The 24,777-nt window shown below is 36.1% G+C and overlaps 1 protein-coding gene across 1 annotated transcript; it reads left to right on the top strand.

The window, feature by feature from the left end:
* The first annotated feature begins 22,240 nt into the window (after positions 1-22,240).
* LOC106446389 (zinc finger CCCH domain-containing protein 20-like) lies at positions 22,241-23,798 on the top strand. Its single transcript, XM_013888102.3, has one exon. It carries the CDS (start codon positions 22,404-22,406, stop codon positions 23,475-23,477), a length of 1,074 nt encoding a protein of 357 aa, XP_013743556.1. The 5' UTR covers positions 22,241-22,403; the 3' UTR covers positions 23,478-23,798.
* The last annotated feature ends 979 nt before the right edge of the window (positions 23,799-24,777 follow it).

Below are 24,777 nucleotides of genomic sequence, written 5' to 3'. Positions count from 1 at the left end.
TATTTTGGTATAAAATTAGTAGTAATGTTTTCTGTTAATGAAAATATCAAAATAGTAACTAGTAATTATTGTTGTTTTAAAAAAATACTGATAAGTTTTGTTTTTACTGAAATATTGATAGGCTAAGTTTGACTATCAATTACAACTTGATATGTCCTAAATCCTAGCACTTATTAGAGCAGGATTCGCATATCCGCGGGGATATTTGTCTTTATTTTTCATAAAAAAATATTTATTTAGTATAAATGATAAATATATTTTTATAATTTATCCGTTTTAAATAATTTAGGTGTGTTTTATGGTTGTTTTAGTTTAGAACCGATTTATGAAATGATTTATTAAATTATAAAAAAGACAAAAAATGTTTAAAGTTAAATTATTCATTACTTCAGTGACATTATCTTGTAAATAAATTGCAAGTTTTAGGATTATTTTTTTATTTGTACTTCTCTATTAATAAGATAGATAACAACAATGCTCTAAATTAATTAATTAATTTCAGTTTAAATAGATATTTATCACCTCTGTGTAGGACGCTCAACTTATTTTAAGTTTGATACAATAAATTAAACTGAACAAGCCCATTTAATAGTTTAATTAGCCAGGGTGTTTAAAAAATAGAATAGATTATTTTTATGTTGTATCAGGGTTGTGGATTTTTTTTGTTTTTTTTTTACTTGTAGATATTATTTTGTCACAGTGTATATTTTTGCTTTATGATTTTGGTTGTAGGTTTGAGAAATTAATTATTTATTGATATTTTTAAATATAGAAGTGATTCATGCATTTTTACTTCTACAATAAAAAAAAAGAAAATATGTATTTTTAGTAAAATTATAGGTTGTCACTGGAAAAAAATCTGTGTGTTTTAGAAAAAAGTTTGGCTGCGTAAAAACTTTTAAAACGGCCAAACTTTTTTCACGCTTACCAATAAAATTCTAAACCAACTAAATTTTAGATTTTTATAAAAAAAATTACTTTAAGTACTCCCTCTGTTCATATATTTTAAATTTTAAATTTTTTTATTTGTTATACATTTTCAATACATAAATTTCGGTTTTATCAACATTCTCCTATTTCATAGATGTATCAAATACAAATCAAATAATGCATTAACTATAATTAAAATAAAATGTTAGTTATATTTTTAATATGTATGAAAAATATTAAGCAATATATAATATGAAACAAATAAGTTATGTTATTGTGACAACTTATCATGCTGCATTTTTTAAATGCATATTAAATATATTAAGGCAAATAAATTACATTCACTACTGATAAATAAAGGAAAATTTTCTAAATAGTTATTTTTAGTTTTTTTTGTTCTAAATAGCTTAAAGGTAAAAATTCCCAAAACTAGTTATCACTAATGAGTGAAAACACTTATATTTTTATTTACAATTTTCTTAGTTATTTACTAAATATTAAAATAAATAAATATTAAAATTCTAAAATAAGAAGAAAAAATAACTTTGGGAAAAAAATTTCTTTTAAAAAATATGTCAATACTTTCTTGAATGTGTATGATATCTTTCATAATTTGTAAACTTTCGTTAAAAATATCTTCCTACGTAATTTTTTTTAGAATTCAGGATTTCCCTTCATAAACGTGTAACTAAACTTTTTGAATGTAAACTTGTATGACATTGGAGGGGTTACTAAGAAGATGGTTTCAAGTTAATCTTTAGTATTCGGTGTGTTTCTCGTTTGGACCTATGACATTTAACACCTTTTTAATCGTTTGTAAAATATCAAATATTGATCAATAAATTTCAAATTTCATCAAAAAAAAAAAACTTGTATGACATTTTAAAAGGTATTCATAAATGTGTATGGCATCTTCTTGAGTTTGACCTATATGAATATTTTGGAAAATATTGCTGACTATATAACATTTTCTAAAATTTATGAAGATTTCTAAATATGTAAAACATCTTTATATAATTTATATATCAAAATTAGAAAAATCTTCCAAAAAATTTAAGAAAATGTTATACATATTAAAAATATTTTATTAAAAATACATATAATTCAAGTTCTATAAGGTCACTACAAGAAAACATCAAGGATTCTGAGGGAAAAAATCGTCGGAATTTCGTCGGAATATCGTTATTCCGACGAAATTCCGACGAAACACGTCGTCGGAAATAATTCCTCGGAATTTTTTTTTTCCTCGGAAATCCCTCGGAATTTTCCGACGGAATTCCGAGGAAATAAATTTCCGAGGAAATTCCGAGGATCCCTTGTTTGTCGGAAAAGTCCTCGGAATATACCGAGGGAGAACTTCGTCGGGATAATTCCTCAGAAGTTCATCGATCGATGCGTGTTTGGACATATATACATCGATCGATAGGAGTATACCGACGGACTTTTTCCTCGGTTTATTCCGAGGAACTGTTCCCTCGGTATATTCCGAGGGATCCGTTCCTCGGAATTTTCCGAGGGAGTTGTCCCTCGGAAAATTCTGAGGGAAATGTCCCTCGCTATATTTTAAAAAAAAAACGGATCGATCGATGCGTTTTTGTTCAAAAACGCATCGATCGATCTAGTGAAAAATATAATTAATTTCCTCGGAATGTAAAAAATATTAATTTTTTTGAAAAAATAAAATTTCTGAAATTTAAATTCGAAAATATGAAATTAAAAGTAAAATTGAAATCATATTAATTAATATTCAAAGTTTCACAAATAAAAATAAAACATTCCGAGATTGGGGGAAAAAAAAACTACGGGTCTGGCACGTCCGGGAACACCTCGTTCGGGTACATCCTCTGCATCATCTCCATCATTTGCTGGTTCAGCCTCCTCTGTGCCTCATAGCCCGCCTGTTGAGCCGCCATCTGGGTCTCCAACAAAGATATACGATCATCTTTGTCCTTCAACTGAGCCGTAAGTACTTCTGGATCAACAAAGGGCGGTGGTGCAGAAGAAGGAGGAACCGACCGGGTGCGACGACCCAAACCGACCAAACGTCCCTTCTTCTTTGGAACCGACTGAATAGAAAAAAGCCAAATTTAGAAATTTAAACCAAGAAATAAATGAATTGAACTTTAAAAAAAAAAGAACTTACGGATTCAACGATTTCGTTGATTCGAAACCGGGACAAGTTGGTCGAAGCCGTCGAAGCGTCATCCTCGGTTTGAAGCTGAGACACTTCGTCTACCACCTGAGTTTGGACCAGGTCGACCACGTCCCTCACAAGACCGTCATCAATCTGGCCGGTCTTCTTGTTGGTATACGCCCTCCTCATTAGGGCGAGATCATCAACCGGCTCGCCATCATTTTCTTCCGCCTTGAAAAAAAACATAAAATTAAAGAAACATTAGAAATTAGAAGAAATGCACAATAAATTTAAATTCTGAAACTCAAATAATTGAAGAAAAAGCGGTTGAACTTACCATGCGATCTCCGAGAGTGGCAATAGATTGAGCACCCAAGTTATGCTTGTAGATGCCCTTCCCTTTACGGTCGCTCCTGCGGTTGGTGGAGTTGGTGGAAGAAGTTTCTTTCGTCTCCTCCTTATCCCAATGCGCACACAACTCCTTCCAGACCGTGTCGTTCATCGACTTTGGGACCTTTTAATTAAAAAAAAAAAAAGTTTAATAAATTAAAAAATAGTTTAATAAATTAAAAAATTGTTTAATAAATTAAATCGAACCTTATTGATTTCCCACTTCTTCTTCCACTCGTGGATCTGCTTCCCATAGTTGTCCATTACTTTATGGACGAAGTGGTGATAGATAAAGAGCGTCTCATCGGAATTCCAGTTGAACTCTTGCTGAAAAAAAAACACAATTAGTAGAAAATTTATATTAAAGATTAAAAATATAAGTAAAAAATTAGAATACTTACCGCAAACTGACGAAACCACAGAACCTGCTTGTCGGTTGGGAAGTGAGTGAAAGTCGGATGTCCACTGTCGAGGGCCGAGTACATCATACGGTTGATCCATGCGCTGATCCCGTTCCCGGATCGGTTGAACCTTATTAAAAGAACAAACGGTTAATAATGAATCCAAATTTAAAGAAAAAAAAATGTTTAATTACCATGTTTGACCCCGTCCATGTGGATACGGAGTGAGATACGGAAGATGGTCACGACCGGGCTGTTGAACCAACTCCGCAACCCTCATCACTCCCGGAGGACCCGGAGGAACAGGAGCGGATGCAGCAGCGGGAGCGAGAGGAGCATGAGCGGGTGCAGCAGAGGGAAATGTATGGTTAGAGCTGTGGGGCGAAGGGAAATCCTGAAAATGGCTGGAATCCCGAGACTGGCTCCCCGTAACACCACGACCACGACGCTGTCGAGGCCGGGTCTGATCATCATGAGACCTGTAAATTAAAAAAATATATTTAATAAATACAGAAATATATAAATTAATTTTTTTTATTAAAAAAAAATCCCAAATAATTTAATCACAGAAAAAGATTTCTATATATTAATTTTTTTTAATAAATATATAAAAATAGTTCTAATAAACAAAAAATAGTTTTAATAAATAAAAATTGTTTAATAATTACAAAAAAAAATAGTTTTAATAATATATATATATGAAAAATATTTTTAAATCCCAAATAATAGTAAAATCCAAAAAATCAAATTTATATAGAAATTTTTTTTTGTAAAATCCAAAAAATCGAATTTATATAGAAAAATCGTTTTGTAAAATACAAAAATCGATTTTATAAATACAAAAAATAAAAAAATTATAAAAAATTTTCTAAATCAATTCAACAAAACAAATTATTCAACCAAATCACAATTCTAAACCTATTATACAACCAAATCACAATCCTAACCAATCACCCTAACAAAAATCTATCAAAACTACACAAAAACCTAACAAATAGAACCTAAGAGAGTGGGATAGGGTCCTTACATGATTTGTGTAAGAGAAGAGGGAGATCGCCGGAGATATCGTCGGATTTCAGGGGGAAATCGCCGGAGAGAAAGAGAGGAGTCGCGCAGAGGAAGAAGAGAGAAATGGGGAAGAAGAAGGGGCTTGTGGTTATAAAACCTAGGGTCCGACGGACATTATCCGTCGGAATTCCGTCGGAATTCTAATTTCAATTTTCGCGAAATATTTGCCCGGTAAAATGAAAATATTCCGAGGAAATTCCGACAGATAGTAAAATATCCGTCGGAATTTCCTCGGAATATTCCGAGGAAATACCGAGGAACTAGTGTTTGGGGTTTCAAAACATCAATTTTTTTTGCCGTATTTCATTTCTTATACAATTGTAATGCATACCATTGAGGATTCTTTGTATACATGAGCATAAACCATGAAATAACAAATTTCAAAACTAATTGAAAGTATTCCCTTTACCGTTCATTAAAAGGTATAAGTGTTTCTCTTATGTTGCGAGATTTCGTTCATACAATCGGAAAAGTGTTAATTATACGGTAAGGAACAAATTTTTGACTTCATAATGAACGTAAGACACTTAATAAGGGTTATATAGGTGTTATTCAAACGGCAAAACGTAGTTATTGGTTTAAAAACCCTTTTTCCTCGGAATTTCCTCGGATTATTCCGAGGGAACTCCGAGGAAAACCTCTTCTTCCTCGGAATTTCCTCGGAATATTCCGAGGAAATTCCGACGAACTAGTGTTTGGGGTTTCAAAACGTAATTTTTTTAAAAAAAACGCATCGATCGATGCGTTTTTGAACAAAAACAAATCGATCGATTACTAAGATGGACCGGGCCGTAAGATTGTGATCGATCGATGAGAGTATCCCATCGATCGATCGAGAATCTGAATTGTTCCTCGGAATGCCCTCGGAAAATCTTGTATGTTTTTTTAAAAACGCATCGATCGATGCGTTTTTGAACAAAAACAAATCGATCGATTACTAAGATGGACCGGGCCGTAAGATTGTGATCGATCGATGAGAGTATTCCATCGATCGATCGAGAATCTGAATTGTTCCTCGGAATGCCCTCGGAAAATCTTGTATGTTTTTTTAAAAACGCATCGATCGATGCGTTTTTGAACAAAAACAAATCGATCGATTACTAAGATGGCCCGGGCCGTAAGATTGTGATCGATCGATGAGAGTATCCCATCGATCGATCGACAATCTGAATTGTTCCTCGGAATTTCCTCGGAAAATCTTGTATGTTTTTTAAAAACGCATCGATCGATGCGTTATAGAACAAAAACGCATCGATCGATTACCAAGATGGCCCGGGCCGTAAGAATGTGATCGATCGATGCGTTATAGAACAAAAACGCATCGATCGATGCGTGTTCGGAAAACAGAATTATAAGGCAAAACCCGACCTTAGAACTCTCATCCCCTCCGATTTCCCCTATAATTCGCCCCCCTTTCTCTCTCTATAATCATCCGATTTGAACAATTTTGGGCTCTATTCCACTTGATTTTTCGAGCTCTACCTGATTCCTACACTCGTCTTCACCCTAAGACAGGTATACTCCACGGATCTCCACATTCTGAAATCATGTTCTTCAGCAATTTTTTGGGTTTTGTGAATTTCTTATTTCCGTGTTGATTCCTTGATCAAATATGCATGAAACAGATGTTTAAACATGGAATAGAACACAATTGTCTGTGATCAACGAGTTTGGAACAAGATTTGAGATGATTTAGGGATTGAGAATTTTTTTCAATTTGGTTTTTTTTATCACAACTCGATTTCGCTTTTCATTTTCATGTTGCTTTGAGTTCTTAATTGATTATAACCATGTTGAGAGCAATGATTCTATTTTGTAGAGAATGAAGCGCACGAAAACATCAGCAAAGAAAAACACACAAGAAGAGGGTTCGTCTCAGCTGGAGAAGCAAAGGCCAAAGAAGTGGGATAAGTCTGATACCACCCACTACAACAACATGAAGAAGGTAGCCGTTCCGGCTACACAACTAGCATGTCCTGAGACGATGACAATATTGGGAATCAAAGCAGACATTGAAGGACTGTTCCAGAACATGGGTCTAGGCCAACTATGCAACCTCAACGAACCCACTTATCCGGAGTTGGTACGCCAGTTCATAGCATCCGCATACGTCACCCGTCCCGATGATAGCCATCAGGAAGGTTTTCTGGCATTCGTAGTGCAGAAAGTATACTATGAGGTATCTTTCACAGACCTCTGCGGACTATTTGGATTGAGTGCAGGGGAGAGGACATCGGGTCTTTATTGGACTTCAGAGCTGTTGAACTTCTGGGAAACGATTGGCACAGGGGTTTATAGATGTTCTCAGGCAAAGGAGTCACTTATCCGGAGCCCAGTACTGAGATATGCCACACGCCTCATTGGCTCATTGCTATACGGGACAACCACAGCCGCATCAGTCACGCAATGGGAGTTGTGCCTCCTGTACCAAGGTGTGAGGCATTTGCTACCGGCATTTGGAAACTCTACATTCCCACCTGCTACTGCCTTCAACATGGGAGCGGTGCTGGCCGCAAACTTAGCAGGATACAAGGGGAAAGTAACCAAATCCAAGAGCAATGCATGTGGATTTGGTGCAGTGATTACTCGGATCCTTAGACATGTGGGTGTAGACTGCGAGAACCAGCAGGTAGCACTGGACAGATCGAACAACATTGCTTGGAACTACCTGGATGTCATTTCTCTAGTAAGTAAGGAGTTCATAGCTGGTCCCCACTCGAGGATCCATCGGGATGGTCCTTACGTCTACGTATTCCAGGACCGAGCGAAGAAAACACTCTACTGCCACCTGCCTCAGATCGGCCTGACTGCTCTACTTTCAGAGGCTGCAGTTGAGTTCCTACCCCCTGCTACCGCACTAGTAGACAAGCCATCCTTCTTCACGCCAAAATATCAGACCAAAGGCAAGGGCGTGGTTGATGAAGAAGGACAAGATGAGGCTGCACAAGCCATTCCAGATGATTCACAACCCCATCAGCTACTCCCATCAGACTCCAGCCAGTACAAGCTGCAAGAGCTTCCACCGAACGCCACTTCGCGCCAGCAACAACATTGGAGAGATCAGAGCATAAAGACAAACAACGACATGCTACACAAGATCTGGGCTGCCATTTCACGTATCAGGCCGTGTCGTTGCCAAAAGGATGATGTAGTTCATCGGGACAACTCTCCATCCAGCTCTGGTTCGGGTTCGAGTGGTACACACAGGGTAAGAAAGAGGTCCAAGAGACCCAACGATGCAGGAACATCTGGAGCAGGAGACGAGGAGTAGGAGCTATCACCGGCTATTTTATTTTCTTTTCTATTCTAACGTTTTATGGTCTTATTTTCTGTTAATTTTGAACTGAGTTTTTTTTTAGGTTTCTTAATTATGAGTTCGTATTTCTTTTACATGGTTTCTTTGTTTTATTTGGTTGTGTTTTGTGTAGCTTTTAATTCGTATTCAGCTTTGCCTTGCTAGATAAACCAAATAACTATTATCCGAGGAAAGAGGTTATATCAAGTGTTCCTCGGAATTTCCTCGGTATTTCTTAAAAAAAAAAAAAAATAAGTTCAATGGTAGTCTGTTTCCGAGTCATCATCACCAGATGAATCTGAATCTGGATCTTGGTGAAACTCTCCAATCACTGGTTCATCCTCTACGTGAACGACGGCTTCCTCTCCAAAGTCGGTTAAATCGACTACAAGGCCAACTCCAGCTAAATCTTCTGCTGCACTACAGTTGCCGGATGTGCTTGGTTGTAGTGGGTCTTCCAGCTCAGAACTTCCCTGAACTCGGCCTCTCGGGTTGAGTCTTGTAACAGTAACCCATGGATCATCTCTGTTCCTTACCCGGGGGTACTTGATATAACAAACCTGTAACATTTAGAAAAATTATAAATTAATACACATGATGATGAATCATTCTGAATAATTAACATTTAATTACCTGATCGGCCTGGGAAGCAAGAATGAAAGGATCATAATATTGCAGCTTTCGCCTCGAATTTACTGATGTAACACCAAATGCATCTGTTCTCACACCTCGATCTGGGGTGTTGTCGTGCCAATCACAATAGAAAACAGTACAGCGCAATCCAACCATGCCCAAATACTTGATTTCCAAAATCTCATGTATGTGTCCGTAGTATACATCATCTCCTGATGCAGAACAAACGCCAGCATCATAAGTCGTACTCGAACGTCTCCTCTTCTGAGTTGTGAATGCATATCCTCGAGTACAAAATCTCGGATATGACTTCACAACAAAGTTTGGTCCAACGACCATCTCACGTATCCAATCGTCAAATGTTTCACCTCTGGCCAAACCAGCAGACACCTATTAATAGCACATATATATATATTATATCAATAAATGTGAATTAGTATAAATATGTGATAAAATATATTTTAATTTGTTTAAAGCACTCACATAAGTAAACATCCATCCAGTAAATTCTCTCTGCTTCATTTCTTCTAGTTCGTCCTCTGTGGCGTATCTATACTCGAACCGCTTTTCTGCCATGAAAATCCTGTATATGATGACAATAATGTAATTAATTAAGATTTAAATTTCAACTTGTTAAAATAAAAATTTGTAAGCTCATTTATTTACCTCTCATATTGAAGAACGTCTTCGCAGTTGGTGAGCAAATATGTTTGCAAATGACTGCGCTCCTGCTCAGTAAGTCGACGGTCCTTTGGTTTTCCGCTAAGTCGTCCAACGTCTGTGAAAATGTCTGGAACCGTAACATGATATGTTGCCCGTTCGCCTCTATCATCATGCCGAGCAGGTCTTCTGTTTTTGGTCTGAACTTCTGCTGGAAAGTAGTACTCGGCAAAGTTTGAAGTTTCTTCATTGATCATCTGTGCGACTATAGAACCTTCCACCCTACTTAAATTTTTCACCATCTTCTTCAAATGGAACATATACCGCTCATACAGATACATCCATCTATACTGCACAGGACCACCAAGTTCCAATTCTCTTGCCAGGTGAATAACAAGATGCTCCATAACATCAAAAAATGAGGGAGGAAATATCTTCTCAAGGTTGCACTGAATCACGGCTATGTTAGTCTTCAAATTTTCAATACCTTCAAGAGTCACTGATCTCGTGCATAAATCGCGGAAGAAACCACTTATCCCTGCAATTGCTTCATGAACATTTCGTGGTAATAGTTCCTTGAAGGCGAACGGAAGGAGGCGCTGCATCATTACATGGCAATCGTGGCTTTTCAAGCCAGTAAACTTTCCTTCCTTTCTGTCGATACAGTTACGCAAATTTGATGCGTAACCGTCTGGAAATTCCACATCGTTTGAAATCCAATCAAAGAACGCATCTTTTCCCGCTGCATCAAGTCGGTATATGGGAAAAGGAGCCCTACCATTCTCATCAACATGAAGTTCTGAACGAGCACATATATCGACTAAATCCAGTCTTGACTTCAAATTATCCTTTGTTTTACCTTGAACATTAAGGATCGTGTTCATGAGATTGTCAAAAAAGTTCTTCTCAATATGCATGACATCTAAATTATGCCTTAGCAGATGATCCTCCCAGTATGGCAGATCCCAGAAAATACTTTTTTTGTGCCAGTTATGTAGTTCTCCAACAGCATCTACCGGAAAACGCTCATGTCCACCGACTTCTGGCGTCCTTTCTGCACCAAAATCTCTTAGTTGTATCTTCAAATCTTTCCCACAAATTTCCGGAGGTGGACTGTCAAACACCCTCTTGTTCTTCGTAAACAAATTCCTACTCCTACGATATGGATGATCAGGTGGTAGGAATCTCCTGTGACAGTCAAACCAACACGTTTTCCTTCCGTGCTTTAGTTGGAAAGCATCAGTGTTATCTTGACAATATGGACATGATAGCCTTCCATGCGTTGTCCATCCAGACAACATACCATATGCTGGAAAATCACTTATTGTCCACATTAGTACTGCCCGCATTTGAAAGTTTTCTTTACACGAAACATCGTATGTTTCAGCACCTTGAGCCCATAGTTGTTGCAACTCATATATTAGTGGCTGAAGAAACACATCAAGTGATCTCTTAGGATGCTCTGGTCCGGGAACGAGAATCGAGAGAAACAAAAACTCTCGTCGCAAGCACAAGTTTGGGGGGAGGTTGTATGGTGTAAGAATGACGGGCCATAGAGAATACTGTCTTCCACTCTTGCCAAACGGACTGAAACCATCAGTACATAATCCAAGGTAGACATTTCTTCTCTCATACGCAAAGTCGGGATACTTTGATTGGAAATGCTTCCACGCTTTTGCATCTGAAGGATGTCTGATCTCACCATCTGTTGAGTGCTCCGCATGCCATCTCATTGGTTGCGCTGTGCGTTCAGACAGATACAACCTCTGCAACCTTTCCGTCAAAGGTAAATACCACATCCTTTTATATGGCACTGGAACTCTTCCACTCGTATCTTTATAACGAGGCTTTCCACAAAATTTGCATGTAACCCGCTGTTCATCCGCCCTCCAATAAATCATGCAGTTGTCGCTGCATACATCTATTACCTGATACGATAAACCAAGACCAGCTACGAGTTTCTGAACCTCGTAGTATGAACCAGGAGCTACATTATCCTCGGGTAGAATACCTTTTACAAAATCAGCAATCGCATCCACACAGTCTTCAGCCAAATTATAATCTGTTTTAATGCCCATCAATCTTGTAGCAGATGATAAAGCTGAATGACCATCTCTGCAACCTTCGTACAATGGTTGCTTTCCAGCATCCAACATATCATAAAATCTCCTAGCTTCTGCATTGGGTAAATCTTCCCCTCTAAAATGATCATTTACCATCTGCTCAGTACCTACACCATAATCTACATCCGTTCTAATTGGTTCTTCTAATCTAACCGCTGGCTGAGGTTCACTAGTACTACCATGTTCATAATCAGTTTCCCCATGATGATACCAAATTTTGTAACTTCGTGTAAACCCACTCAAATATAGATGAGTCCAAACATCCCACTCTTTAATAACCTTTCTATTTTTACAATTAGAGCAAGGACATCTTAACATACCTGTTTTTGCTTCCGGTTGTCGGTGAACTAACCCCATGAATTCAGTTATACCTCGTTGGTATTCTTCCGTAAGCAATCTCGTGTTCGGATCCAAATGAGGTCGATCGATCCAAGAACGAAAATAATTTGAAGAAGACATATTTTTTATGAATCAAATTCGTGTGTAAATAGAGTAAGAGGGAGGATGAAGATATGAAGTGAATGAAGAGGAAGAGGAGTGCTTGTATTTATAGTTTAAATCCTGCCGACATACCGAGGAAATTCCGACGGAATTCCGACGGACAAAACTAGTTCGTCGGAATTTCCTCGGAATTTTGTAAAATCCCCCAACGGCTCTCCAACGGCTATAATATTTCCTCGGAATTCATCGGTTTTTTCCGAGGAACAAAGTTTTCCTCGGAATTTCCTCGGAATATTCCGACGTACTGTAGTTTCCTCGGAATTCCGTCGGTATATTCCGAGGAAATTCCGAAGAAACCCAATTTTGTGTTTCCTCGGAATTTCCTCGGAAATTCCTCGGTATATTCCGAGGATTTCATTTTCCGTCGGAATGTCCGTCAGAATATCGCTGTTTTCTTGTAGTGGGTATTCATATATGTATATTTATGAAGATTTTTTAAATATACAATTAGAAAGTATTTCAAATATGGTGAGGTGATGTGGCTTCCGGTTGTGTAGCCGGTGTCCGGAGGTGTCTCTCCCCCTCTAAAACTGCTCCACGAAGATGGATAAATAAGGTTCTGGTGCTTATCAGTGGTTCCTCTCCTCTCTCCTTACGAATCGGGTGGGCCTTCATGCGACTGACCCCAACAAAAGCTTTGACGCTGTAGTGGTTCTCCGAGAGTATGACAAAAATTCTTCATTAGAGAACGACGGATAGAGCCGGACCTGGCATTTCAGGGGCTCTATCCAAATAAAATTAACAATAGAGATATTGTGAGAAATATTAAATTTTGTTTTCACCTAAATTTTTTTATAAAAACTATCTACCATTCTTACGAACAAAAAGTTCTTTCTAAAAAGAGAAGAAGCTGAAAAGACATACTAGTTTCGTATGACAAGTTGAAAAAGTGATGCAATTTACTTCTTCAATTTATTACTCCCTCCGTTTCATATTGTAAGTAGTTTTAGAGAAATTTTTTTGTTTCAAAATGTAAGTAGTTTTCATATTTATAGGTAATTTTTACATCTATTGAATACAGTGTGACCAATCAAATTAAATAGACTTATTTTTTATTGGTTAAATTATATCTAACCTATTTATTATAAAATACTTTTTAAAAACATAATAATTTTCTTAATCTTCGCGGTTTTAACCAAAACTACTTATATTATGAAACGGATGGAGTATAATACTGTATTTACTATCTTCTAATGTTACAAAAAGTTACTTTCCTTTAAACCAAGTACGTATAACCTACTTAATATTATTTTATTCTTAACACCACAATCGAAACTTACTTTTCAAACTTGCTTTGCATATGAGTTTACATTTCTCAGCTTTTTTTGTGTGTGCAAAATTTACATTTATCAACTTACATATACGTTACATATGACCAAAAAAATTACAAATGGGGGGCCCCATTCCAATGTTTCACACCACTCTGTACAAGCCCGGCTCTGACGACGGAGAGGCCAACGGAAATCCCAAATCATCCATTGAGGCTTAGGATTGTCTCCGATGGAAGGGAAACTCTTTGGTGTTGACGGATATCCTCTTACCAAATGGTGGTCCCCTTTAAGCTTGAATTTCCGACCAAAATCTTCTTTTCCACTGTTTTGAGTGGGTAGAGAATCGTAGCAACTCGGACCCGAGAGCAGCGGTGGAAATACATGCATGGAAAAGGGTCAAATGACCTCTATGAATTTGATAGATCTTACAAATGACCCTATAATATTTAGCTGGAATCAAATTGACTCCATTGGAATATGTGGTCGGCTCCGCCACTGGCTGGGAGGCGGCAAATTGTTCATAGATTGCGGTGGTCAAAAGTTTTGGTGTCAGATTTTCATGTCAGAGCCAACGTCGGAGACCACGGGCGCTCCGTGAGTGGTTGTGGTGACGGTGACCCGAGATGGATCTTGTGCGGGATTGGATATCTCGGCTTTGTCAAGTCTTGAAAATCGAAATTGATGGTCTATTGGTATTCACAGGAAGAAGATGATTAAGTCCTTGGCCTTCTTTCCCATGAGTCCATGACTTTAATTTCAGTGTTTTGCTTAGAGTTGGTTTATGTTCTAAATTGCTTGTAATCTAGTTGTTTCTGTTTTCGGGTTAAGTAGGCTCATGTAGTCTTTCGACGCTTATTATGAAATATTATATATATATATATTTTTTTTTTATTATCTTTTGAAAGGATTTTAATACAAAAAGAAGTAAAAGTAAAGCGAATTAATATGGGATCACGTAGGAGTCATGATGGTAGTATATAATGTTGATGGAATCGTACAAGATATTAAATGGTCGGTCATGCATGGGGCATGCACTGTTTTCTTTGAAGGTGGCATTCTTATCATGTGTTCATGTGTATGACAGTACGAGTGATGACACGTGTATGTATCCAAACGTACATTCATCCGTATCTACACTAACTTTTGCGTATATGTGTTGGCAACGAAATTCAATCAGAACAATACGTTTGCACTTGAATGTACGCATCACAGAATATTGTCGAATCTGATCGAGAAATATTCCAAATATAACGTTTGCGTCTGGTCACTGTATGCAGAACTGTATGATGGTTGGTGTAAAACCAGAGAAAAAGTTTGCGAGCTACACAAATATCATAAAATATAATGGAAAACATTTTAATATGAGAATATGTGAATAATATCACAACTTTGTGTTAATTTATGTTATATGTACGAAGTAAAAATTAATATAGTGTGAACTACATAATCAGGTTTAATTGATCCAATTCGATCCAATTCATTAAACCCGATCCAATTCATTAAACCCCACCCACATACGATTTAACTTATTATTTGACCCCAAATCAACATCTTCAGGATACATAGACAAAATCGATTAGGGGAAAAGAATAAAATCACAGAGAGTGAGAGAGAGAAAGTCGATTTGAAAGACATAGAAAGAGTCGATACCTTCGTAATAGAGACATAGAGAGGGAGTCGATTTAGGGTTCGTACGAGGGGAAAATGTGAAATCGATTTTAAAATTCTGAAGAGGAAAAAAAACGTGAAATCAATTTTATGTGAAATTCGTGTGTCATACTTTGATTTAAGAGGTTTCAATTGAAGAAATAGGGCCAATCTTACCCGGATTCAGAATGAGGTAAGCTTCCACAATGTCTTTTTGTTTCATGACAATTTTTTCAAAAAATGTTAAATTGATTTCCTTGTTTGTTTGTTTGTTTGTGATTTCACCTTATGAACCTTAACTAAACAATCTAGGAAAGGTATTAACAAGAGTTGCCTCGGGTCGGGTTTAGTTAGTTGGGTAGGGTCAGATTTAGTTAATCGTGTTTAGGTTTTACAAATTACGATTGACCTTTTTATTATGGTTAAAATCAATTAAACTGGATTATGTAGTTCTCACCTACTTTGTGCATTTGGCATGGATAAACATAAGTTTGGTTATGTTATTCACGTATTCTTATATTTGGAAGTTTTCTCCCTTTCTATGATACTTGGTGAAGCTGACAAGTTTTTTTTTTCCAAAAAGCAACAATAAACCATCAAGTTCAAACGTTTGGTAACAATTTTTTTTGACTAAATTTAAAACAATCATAAAAACACCAGATCCACGCTGGAGATCACATCATCGTTATGATCTACCACCGAAGACCTATATAAAAAGGAGGATGAGCCAAGGAGAAGGGATCTGAATTCCTCCAGAGAGAACTGTAATCTAATTATATTCATACTCCTTTGTTCTTTCGTCCTTTATATTCATTTTCAACGTTTGGAAATATTTCTACCAAAAAAGGTTCAAATGTTTGGTCTTACACTAGCTAGTGTGTAACATTCATTCAACTACGTAGATGAACGTGATTTTTTTTTTGGGGGGGGGGGGGGGGGTTCCCGAGATATATGGAAAAACTAACAATAATGTTGCACGGATAAACTCTCTCTCCGGATATTCAAATGGGTCGAAAGCAATGGTCCATATCTATGTGGGTAGATTAATCCTAAAAGTCACTTATAAATAAGGTTTACGTTTGAGGAAACTTGATTGACAAGTTAACTAAACTAGGACATGCTAAGTTATGATCAACTAAAGAAAATGTATGTTTTATTGATGATTTGTATAAGGAATGACAATGAATACAAAGGAATATTGAGGGTGCTCAAGAACAAAGGATTATGAATATAATTAAACTATATGTTGCACCTATATTTTGTTATGGAGGATTTGGATTCCTTTTTCTTGGCCCCTCCTTCTTATGTACGTCTTCGGTGGTCGTATCGGTGACGTGTTCTCCGGTGTGGATATGGTGCATTAAAGGGCTGTTCGTTTGGTTGCCGCAGGTACCGGCGGCAGCGTCAACATTCTGCGTCAACTCTTGTTCGTTTCGTTGACGCAGGAAATTGCGTCTGACGCCGCGTCCGAACGTCGCGTCCTGCGGCTGACGCCGATAAAATCTGCGGTCGCGATATAGTATGCGTCAGCGGCAGCGTCAGCGTCTGCGAAACGAACAACAACTGTTCTCATTGACGCTGCCGCCGCCGCTGACGCCGAAACCTGCGGCAACCAAACGAACAGGACTTAAGTCTTTGGCCCCTTTACGATTTGCCTTTGACTCGCTGAGCTTGGTCCGTGAGACTTCCTTTGCTCAGAGTAGGCTTGGACCTTCATGGACTTATTATTTTTTCTTGGGCCTTAGCGATATCTGATTTAGGTTTTTCAATGCTTGGTAGGCCTCAGATTTAATATTCGATATATGTTATCTGATTTGGGATCCGCTCCAAAAATCGAATATCCTGGGGACCTGGATGCGGATCCAAATGATTTTACGGATCCAGATAGTGAAATTTTAGGTCTGGATATCCATATCCGGCCTATTATATTTTTAAAAAATATTAAAATATAATTATATATATTATATATATATTTATATATTAGATAATTTTATATAAATATGTAAAACTGTAATTTTATTAAATTTTAATAATTTTCATTTTTAACAAAAATAATTTTAATAGTAAATAAATTATTAATTTAATAGTTTTTAATTAAAAAAAATCTGGATCCAGATATCCGTCGGTATTCTTATTTTAGCTGAATATCCTAACTCCGGATATTCAGAAGGCCTAGATTCAGATCCGGATAGAAATTTTACGGATCCGAAAGATCCAGATACGATCCGTCCCACCTGTAGTACTTGGGCTGAAACGTCGGGCCTGTGGCAACCCGTCTCGCGGACCCAGGCTCACAGCCGTGCAGGGCACCAACCCTAATCCCTTATATGTGAGTCCTCACTGACTCTCCCATGTAGGTTATTGATGCGCTTGGCGTTCTTCGAACCCAAGACCTCACCCTTTAACGACTCTCCCATGTAGGTTATTGATCTGCATGTCAATTGGTGACAACTCATCCTGTGGGAGTGTTTTCAAAAGGGTGAGGTTTTGGGTTCAAAGAACGCCGAGCGCATCAATAACCTACATGGGAAAGTCAGTGAGGGCTCACAAGTGAGAGTTTAGGGTTGGTGTCTTGCAAGACTGTGAACCTGGATCCGCGGGACGAGTTACCATAGGACCAGTCTGGAACATGAAGAAACCTGGCTCCAACAATAGTCTCCCAAAGTCCGGCGTGTCTTAGGTCGTCAAATAGGTCGAAAATTGAATCTGACTTGGATTGCATATTTGAGACCGCTGGTTTGTGCGTTTTAAGAAGCGGTTTGAGTTTTGTTTTGGCGAATTTATCACGCAATTTGATTGAAATAACACGCCTTCCAAAAATACGAATTGTTTATCTGTATGTAATGATTTTTTTTCTTTAATTTTGAGCTTAAGGCGAGGACCCTTTATCTTCATTTGATCGAAACTATTTCTTTCCTTTCTTCTCTATTTTTGTTATGTGCTTATTTTATTGGGTTTTCTGCAAAAAAACCCTCAATGTGGTTTTTTTTTGCAAATTAATCCGCGAACTCAAAAACCCACAGGTCAACCCTCCAAGTGCCAGTCAAACCGCAATATAACCCTCAGCCATATTTATGTGTATTTGACTGTGTATAATTTTAACATTTTTTCAATACTAGGTCGTTTTGGCGCTAATTTTTTAATGAAAAAAATTTGTTGAACTCCACCTTCATTGTGCATTTACGCAAACTCCCATGTCTGAGAAAAACAAGGTCATTTCGTTTTAGAAATCTATATAATTGCGTTTGTTAAGTAAACAAATATATTTGTTGGCCGAGATGGTTATATAGCATGCACATGGTATTTAAGGTTCAAATTTCAAACCACGAGTTCAACAAATTTTTTTCATTAAAAAATTAGCGCCAAAACGACCTAGTATTGAAAAAATGTTAAAATTATACACAGTCAAATACACATAAATACGGCCAAGGGTTATATTGCGGTTTGACTGGCACTTGGAAGGTTGACCCGTGGGTTTTTGAGTTCGCGGATTAATTTGCAAAAAAAAACCACATTGAGGGTTTTTTTGCAGAAAACCCTATTTTATTTTTGTGTTCTTATTTCTGACTGAAATTAATGGCGTGTCTTCATGGTGAAATGTCGAGCGATCTTCTCTCCGTTGTTCCTTTGACGGTGGCGTTCCTCACTTTTTCGTTGGATGACGTGTCTATAGCCCATCGTGGGAGACCTACAGTGGTCGTTCGTTGTCAAAATCATGCTCCGATGCTAGCCATAGCAAAGAAATTTCTCTGTGAATTCGTTTGGGGACCTTGGCTTTTCATGTCATCCAGTGTTCTATATTTGGAAATCTTTCCAAACCCTAAACTCTAAATTTAATTATCATTTATTTTGTGGCTATATAATATAATTTCCCAGAATTGCATTATTATTTTTTGTCTTCTCTAAAAATTTATATTAGATTTATTATTATATTGATGATTCAAATCGCACGGCCTAATAAATTAGCCTAATAAATTAGAAATGATTTTTGTCCATACAAAATCGATCATTAAAGGACTGAAACGATTAATATTTACTCCATCCTTTTCACTAAGATAGATGTTTTAGAAAAAAAAAATTGTTTCGCAAATATAAAAGTTTATGTTTTCTATGAAAAATTTGTAAACTTTAATAAAATTAATTGATTATATTGAATTACTATTGGTTAAAAGTTATTGAAACTTAAAAATTACAGAATTATTATAGTAATTTAATGTGTTTTCTTAATATATATGAAAACATTAGAAAATTCATCTTTGTGGAACTGAGGGAATACAAAATGGTTTGGTTGTCTCATTCTGAAGTATTAATGAGCTACTTTGGAGTTTTTGATTAATAAGAAGAAAAAAACTTGCATATGTGTTAGAGCATTTGTATCTATTTTCCAATCTAAACCTCATTTCAGTTTTATAGATTATAATGAATCAATTTTTTTAATGAATCAAAATTGCTTAGTGTTTGGTTCAATTTGGATCAGATCACCAGCTAACTTGTAAAAAAAAAGCCATTCGAGAATGGTTTTGTTAGGACATGAGCTAAAAGTTCAAGAGATCTTATTGTCATTTGTTATAGATGAATCGAAGATGCAATTTTAAATAAGTAACTAAGTTAAAATAATTATTTTTAGGTCACTGTTAAAATTTTAAATTTGAAACAAAAAAGCGTGAATTTTATTTAAGCTGATAAAACATTCCGTGTTCAAAAATTATCTATTTCGATGTTATGTTCTATTAAATCAACTATTTTGTTTTGGATGCACAAAAAAATAACTGTTAAATCAAAAATTGTCTTTATATATTGTTTTTAACTGAGTAGCAGATCATAATTTTTTGTTTCATTTCGAAAAATTAAAGTTTGTTTGGCAGTCTTTTTCTTCTAATTATGCAAAACAATTTATATTAAACACTTTCATTATGTAAGAGTTTTGACCAAGATGTTGATTGTTTGTAATTTTTGGATTAGTTTTTTGTTTTTGTTTTTCTAAAATCCATTTTTTATCCCATCAAGATTTTTAAAGAATAAATTTTCTAAAATGTAGGAAACTAGTTTTTTCAAATAACTGTTTTCTTGACACACAAACCAAAAACAAGTTTTCATTGGTTTTTCACCACTTACATTGGTTTTTGAGGGTTTTTGAGGATTTTTTTTGTTTTTTTTTATTTTTTTTCCTATATTTACCCATTAATATAGGAAAAATAAATAAACCTGTGCATCTACTATTCATAGACTGTTAAGATTTTATTTTTTGAAATTTGGTTAATTTAAAACAAATAGTATATATGTTTTTTTGGTCAAGATAGTATATACATAAGCATCAATTTTATATCTATGCTAACTGAAACTAACATTAAATGTAATAAAATTAGTACTTTTTTTTTGAACCAACTAAAATTAGTACATTGTGAATGATATTCTACCTAATAAAAATAGATCTTTTATATAATAAATTGATCTTCATAATTTTTTTTCTTTACTATATCGAACTACACGATAACTCATATACAATTTTTAACTTATCAATAAAATAAATTTAATAATAAAAAAGTTAACTATTAAAATAATACGTAAACATTACTGTTAATTAAATTTTGTATTAAAAATTATTTTTCATCATTTTACTATTTCATGCCTATAAGTATAAGATTTTAGAACCAATATAATACTTTGTAGATAAGAACATTTTTAAAACACTTGTCAATAAAATAAAACTAATTATTAAAACTAGTTTTATGTAAATTTAAGTCAAGTTCGTAAAAATAATATACAACATTTAAAATCAAATAAATTTCTAATCAAAACTTAAAAAAAGATTAAAATATACAGAAAATTTAAAACTAAAAAAAAATTAAAAAAAAAACAAAAACCAGAATCTAAAATCACCGTTAGTTTTTTTGAAAAAAAACTAAAATCTACTACAAAATCAAAAATCAAAAACTAAAATCCAAAAACTAAAAATTAAAAAATAAAATCCGAAAACTAAAAACTAAAACCCAAAAACCAAAATCTAAAATTTAAGTTAACAATCATCACTCAAATGTTTTTTCCCTTAAATACACCCAACAAAATTTGAGACGAAAAAGAAAGGAAAAATGAGAAGAGAGGATAAACGAGAGCGAGCGGTGGAATTGCTTCTAGTTTTAGTAAAGAAGCATAACCGTGTCTCCTTTAATGTCTTGTTACTATTCCCAATTTGTTCCAACATGTCTTCTTCTTCACAGACACCTACGTTTTATCCCTTTCTCTCCCATGTAAAATATCTAAATCCTCAAACATATAATTTCTCTCAATTAATTATATGTTTTCTAAATGAAAATATTAGCTTCTTGACAATAATCTGTCCACATGTCTTAATTTTCTAACTAATTAATTCTACTTTGGACAGGAAGTGTTCAGGTGCGGAGATGATTATGAAATTAATTAATGATTACGTGTGTTTATTGGGTTTTGAATTATTTATTCTTTTTATTCGTTTTATAATACTTCCTTTTTTTTCTATGATATTTTAGTACAAACACACAAATTAAAAAAAAATGTATTTTTATTAAAAACATTTGATTACAAAAAATAGAAATTAATTATTACTATTCTAAAAAAATAAGATAAAAGATACACATTAACTTTTAATAATTTAATCAATTAATTTAATAGTTTTTACATAAAAAATTTCAAAATATCATACAAATTGAAACAAAAATATTTTCTAATACTAATACAAAAAGAAACAGAGAGAATATTATATTTGAAATTTTATATTGTTTTGTAAGATATCTTAATATTTATTTTATTTTTAAAAATTCCGTAATCAGTTATTTTTTTGAAGATTAAAATTGTTTAGTCGACAAAAATAAAACTTGTTTAATATATTTTATGATAATTAAACTATGTATTAAAGAAAATTAAAACAATAAAATAAAATGGATTATTTGTTTTGTCGTTTTTCAGCGTATATAAAGGATCCTTCCACCGCCTTCGGAACTCAAAGAGAAAGTTAAAACGAAATTAATTTTATTATTTTCGCAGCCGCTCGCTCACGGAGCTGTCACATAAAGCAACATACAACTCGTCCACGTCATCAATAAAGCTTCGTGGTAAAGTCTCACGCCGCTGTTTTCTCCCCCCTATCTCACAGATTCGTCACGCGAGCAACTCACTTTGGATTTAACCGTGGTTGAAAAAAGCAGATAACTTAACCATGGTTAAGTGTTTAACCTGAACGTGGTTTAAGTATACCCCACTACTCAGCATCAGTTTATATAGTACCAAAGCATTGCCGGAGATTTAGCAAACACAAAACAAAAACTCACCGGAGAAAACGAATGTGATTTTATTTCTTCTCAAACATTTTAAAAAATGATGATCGGAGAAACTCATCGTGCTTATCCAACGGTTCAGATTCCTCCATGGCCACTTAACGACGATCTAACGGCGGTTGATATTTACGGAAGTCCTGACGGCGGAAATAGCATGCTCGAGGCTTTGGCTGCGTTACAGCGTTATCTTCCGTCGAATGAGCCGGATCTGGATTCTGACCCGGAACTGTCCGGTCCAGATTCGGCAATCGATACGTACTCATGTGATCATTTCCGGATGTACGAGTTTAAAGTCCGGCGATGCACTCGTGGCCGGAGCCACGACTGGACGGAGTGCCCTTACGCTCATCCCGGAGAGAAAGCTCGCCGTCGAGATCCGAGGAAGTATCATTACTCCGGTACGGCGTGTCCTGAGTTTCGCAAAGGCGGTTGCAAAAAAGGAGACGCGTGTGAGTTCTCTCACGGCGTTTTCGAGTGCTGGCTTCATCCGGCGCGTTATCGGACTCAGCCGTGTAAAGACGGTGGTAACTGTCGCCGTCGTGTTTGTTTCTTCGCTCATTCGCCGGATCAGATCAGGGTTTTGCCGAACCAAAGCCCCGATCGAGTTGATTCTTTCGACGGTGTGTCTCCGATTCGTAGGGCGTTTCAGTTTTCGATTTCTCCGACCTCCGGTTCGCCGCCGGTGAGTCCACGAGACGACTCAGAGTCTTCTTCTTTATTTAATCGTTCTCTCGGGTCGGGTTCGGTAAACGACATCGTCGCGTGTATGAGGCATTTGCAGCTTAATAAAGTGAAGTCTCTTCCTTCCTCTTACAACAATCAAGTCGGATGCTACGGATCCGGGTTTGGATCGCCACGTGGATCACTCTTGGGTCCCGGGTTTCGGAGCCTACCAAATACCCCGTCCCGACCGGAGATTGGTTATATGGACATTTGGGATAATGGTTTGGAGGAAGAACCGGCGATGGAACGGGTCGAGTCGGGTCGTGAACTGCGAGCGAAGATGTTCGAGAAGCTCAGCAAGGAAAACTGCATGGATCGGGTTGACCCGGATCCGTATCAGGGTTCAGGTGAAGCTCCTGATGTCGGGTGGGTCTCTGAACTGGTGATGTGATTTGATTCGAGCGGTATGCTACCGGATATCTGAATATCGTTTATAAGGTTTAACTAAAGATTATTATCATTATGGATTTTCTCTGCAAATGTGTAAATATTTTTCACGGATTTCATATAATTTCTAAATTTCTAATATATAATATGTATCGCCGGGGGAGATGCTTAGGATTTTTAAATGATTAAAGTCTAATATATATTATAAATATTTTGTAATTTTATTTTGTTATGCTGGATGCAACTCTTGTAATCTACTATTAATGAACGTAATGAGTATGTAAATTATTATTTTTGCTATGAACACTAAGTGTACATTTATTTATTGTTTCTTTTCAACTAATGATTTGTTTAGTTCTATTTATTTAGAAGCATGCGTGAAGTGGTGTTTGTGATGTGATTAACGTCCGTAAACATTATTATCGGAGAGTGTGATTATGTTCTAAACAAGTCGGTGATCATTTTCTGTCTTGTCGAGTTTGGGATGGGTCGTTGTACTCGTGTGTCCTTTGGGTAGAAAAATAGTAGTAATCAACTTTGAGTAAACAAGAAGTTAAACATAAATTATACTAAAGGTAAATGGGTATCGAAGCACGTTGCACGGTTTTGAACTTTTTTTTGTTTTTTTTTTTAACTTATTGTATGGACTAGTTGGATGTTGTTAATTGGAATTTGAAGCACATAATTAATATATATATATATATATTAATTCAATCCGAAAATCGGGAATTTAGATCCGTTTACAAGCCGGTTTTGAACAAAATTTCCAAGGTCAAACTATTACAAACTAGCTTCGCCCGCCCACTAAACCCGACACATTCCGCTAGTCCGTCTTTAGAAATTTCTTAGAATTGGTTAGTGTTCTCAACTATCGACGATAATCCCGAAAAAGTGAAGTTCTCCTTGTTGCCTCGGATGCCGGGATTTCTCGGGTCGTCTCCAGAGTAACTTACTCCCAATGAACACCACCGAACTTGTAACCGTCACTATCATTGAAGCGCTAGACGACCAATAGGGGAGGGTTCCAGATACTTACCACACCAAGGCACGGATTGTACGCAGCGTCACACAACGCTTGAAACCACCTCCCAACCAAGCAAAGAGCTCGCTACTGCCGCCACCAAACCTGTACACAAAATGGCCTGACCTCCATGTCAGACACCAACCGAGAGGGTTCTAAAGACCTGCACAAAATCAGCCAAGCTACACTACCAATGATGAATCAAAGACCCTTCACCGGCTCTAGGATGATAGCTAGGACCAAGAGCGACACCGCCACGACCAAGACCAAAACTGAGACGTTC

The sequence above is a fragment of the Brassica napus genome, chromosome C7 (genome assembly GCF_020379485.1).
Source record: "Brassica napus cultivar Da-Ae chromosome C7, Da-Ae, whole genome shotgun sequence".
In the NCBI taxonomy this organism is placed as follows: domain Eukaryota; kingdom Viridiplantae; phylum Streptophyta; class Magnoliopsida; order Brassicales; family Brassicaceae; genus Brassica; species Brassica napus.
Note: the sequence above shows the minus strand (reverse complement) of the source record. Positions and strands in the feature narration are given on the sequence as shown.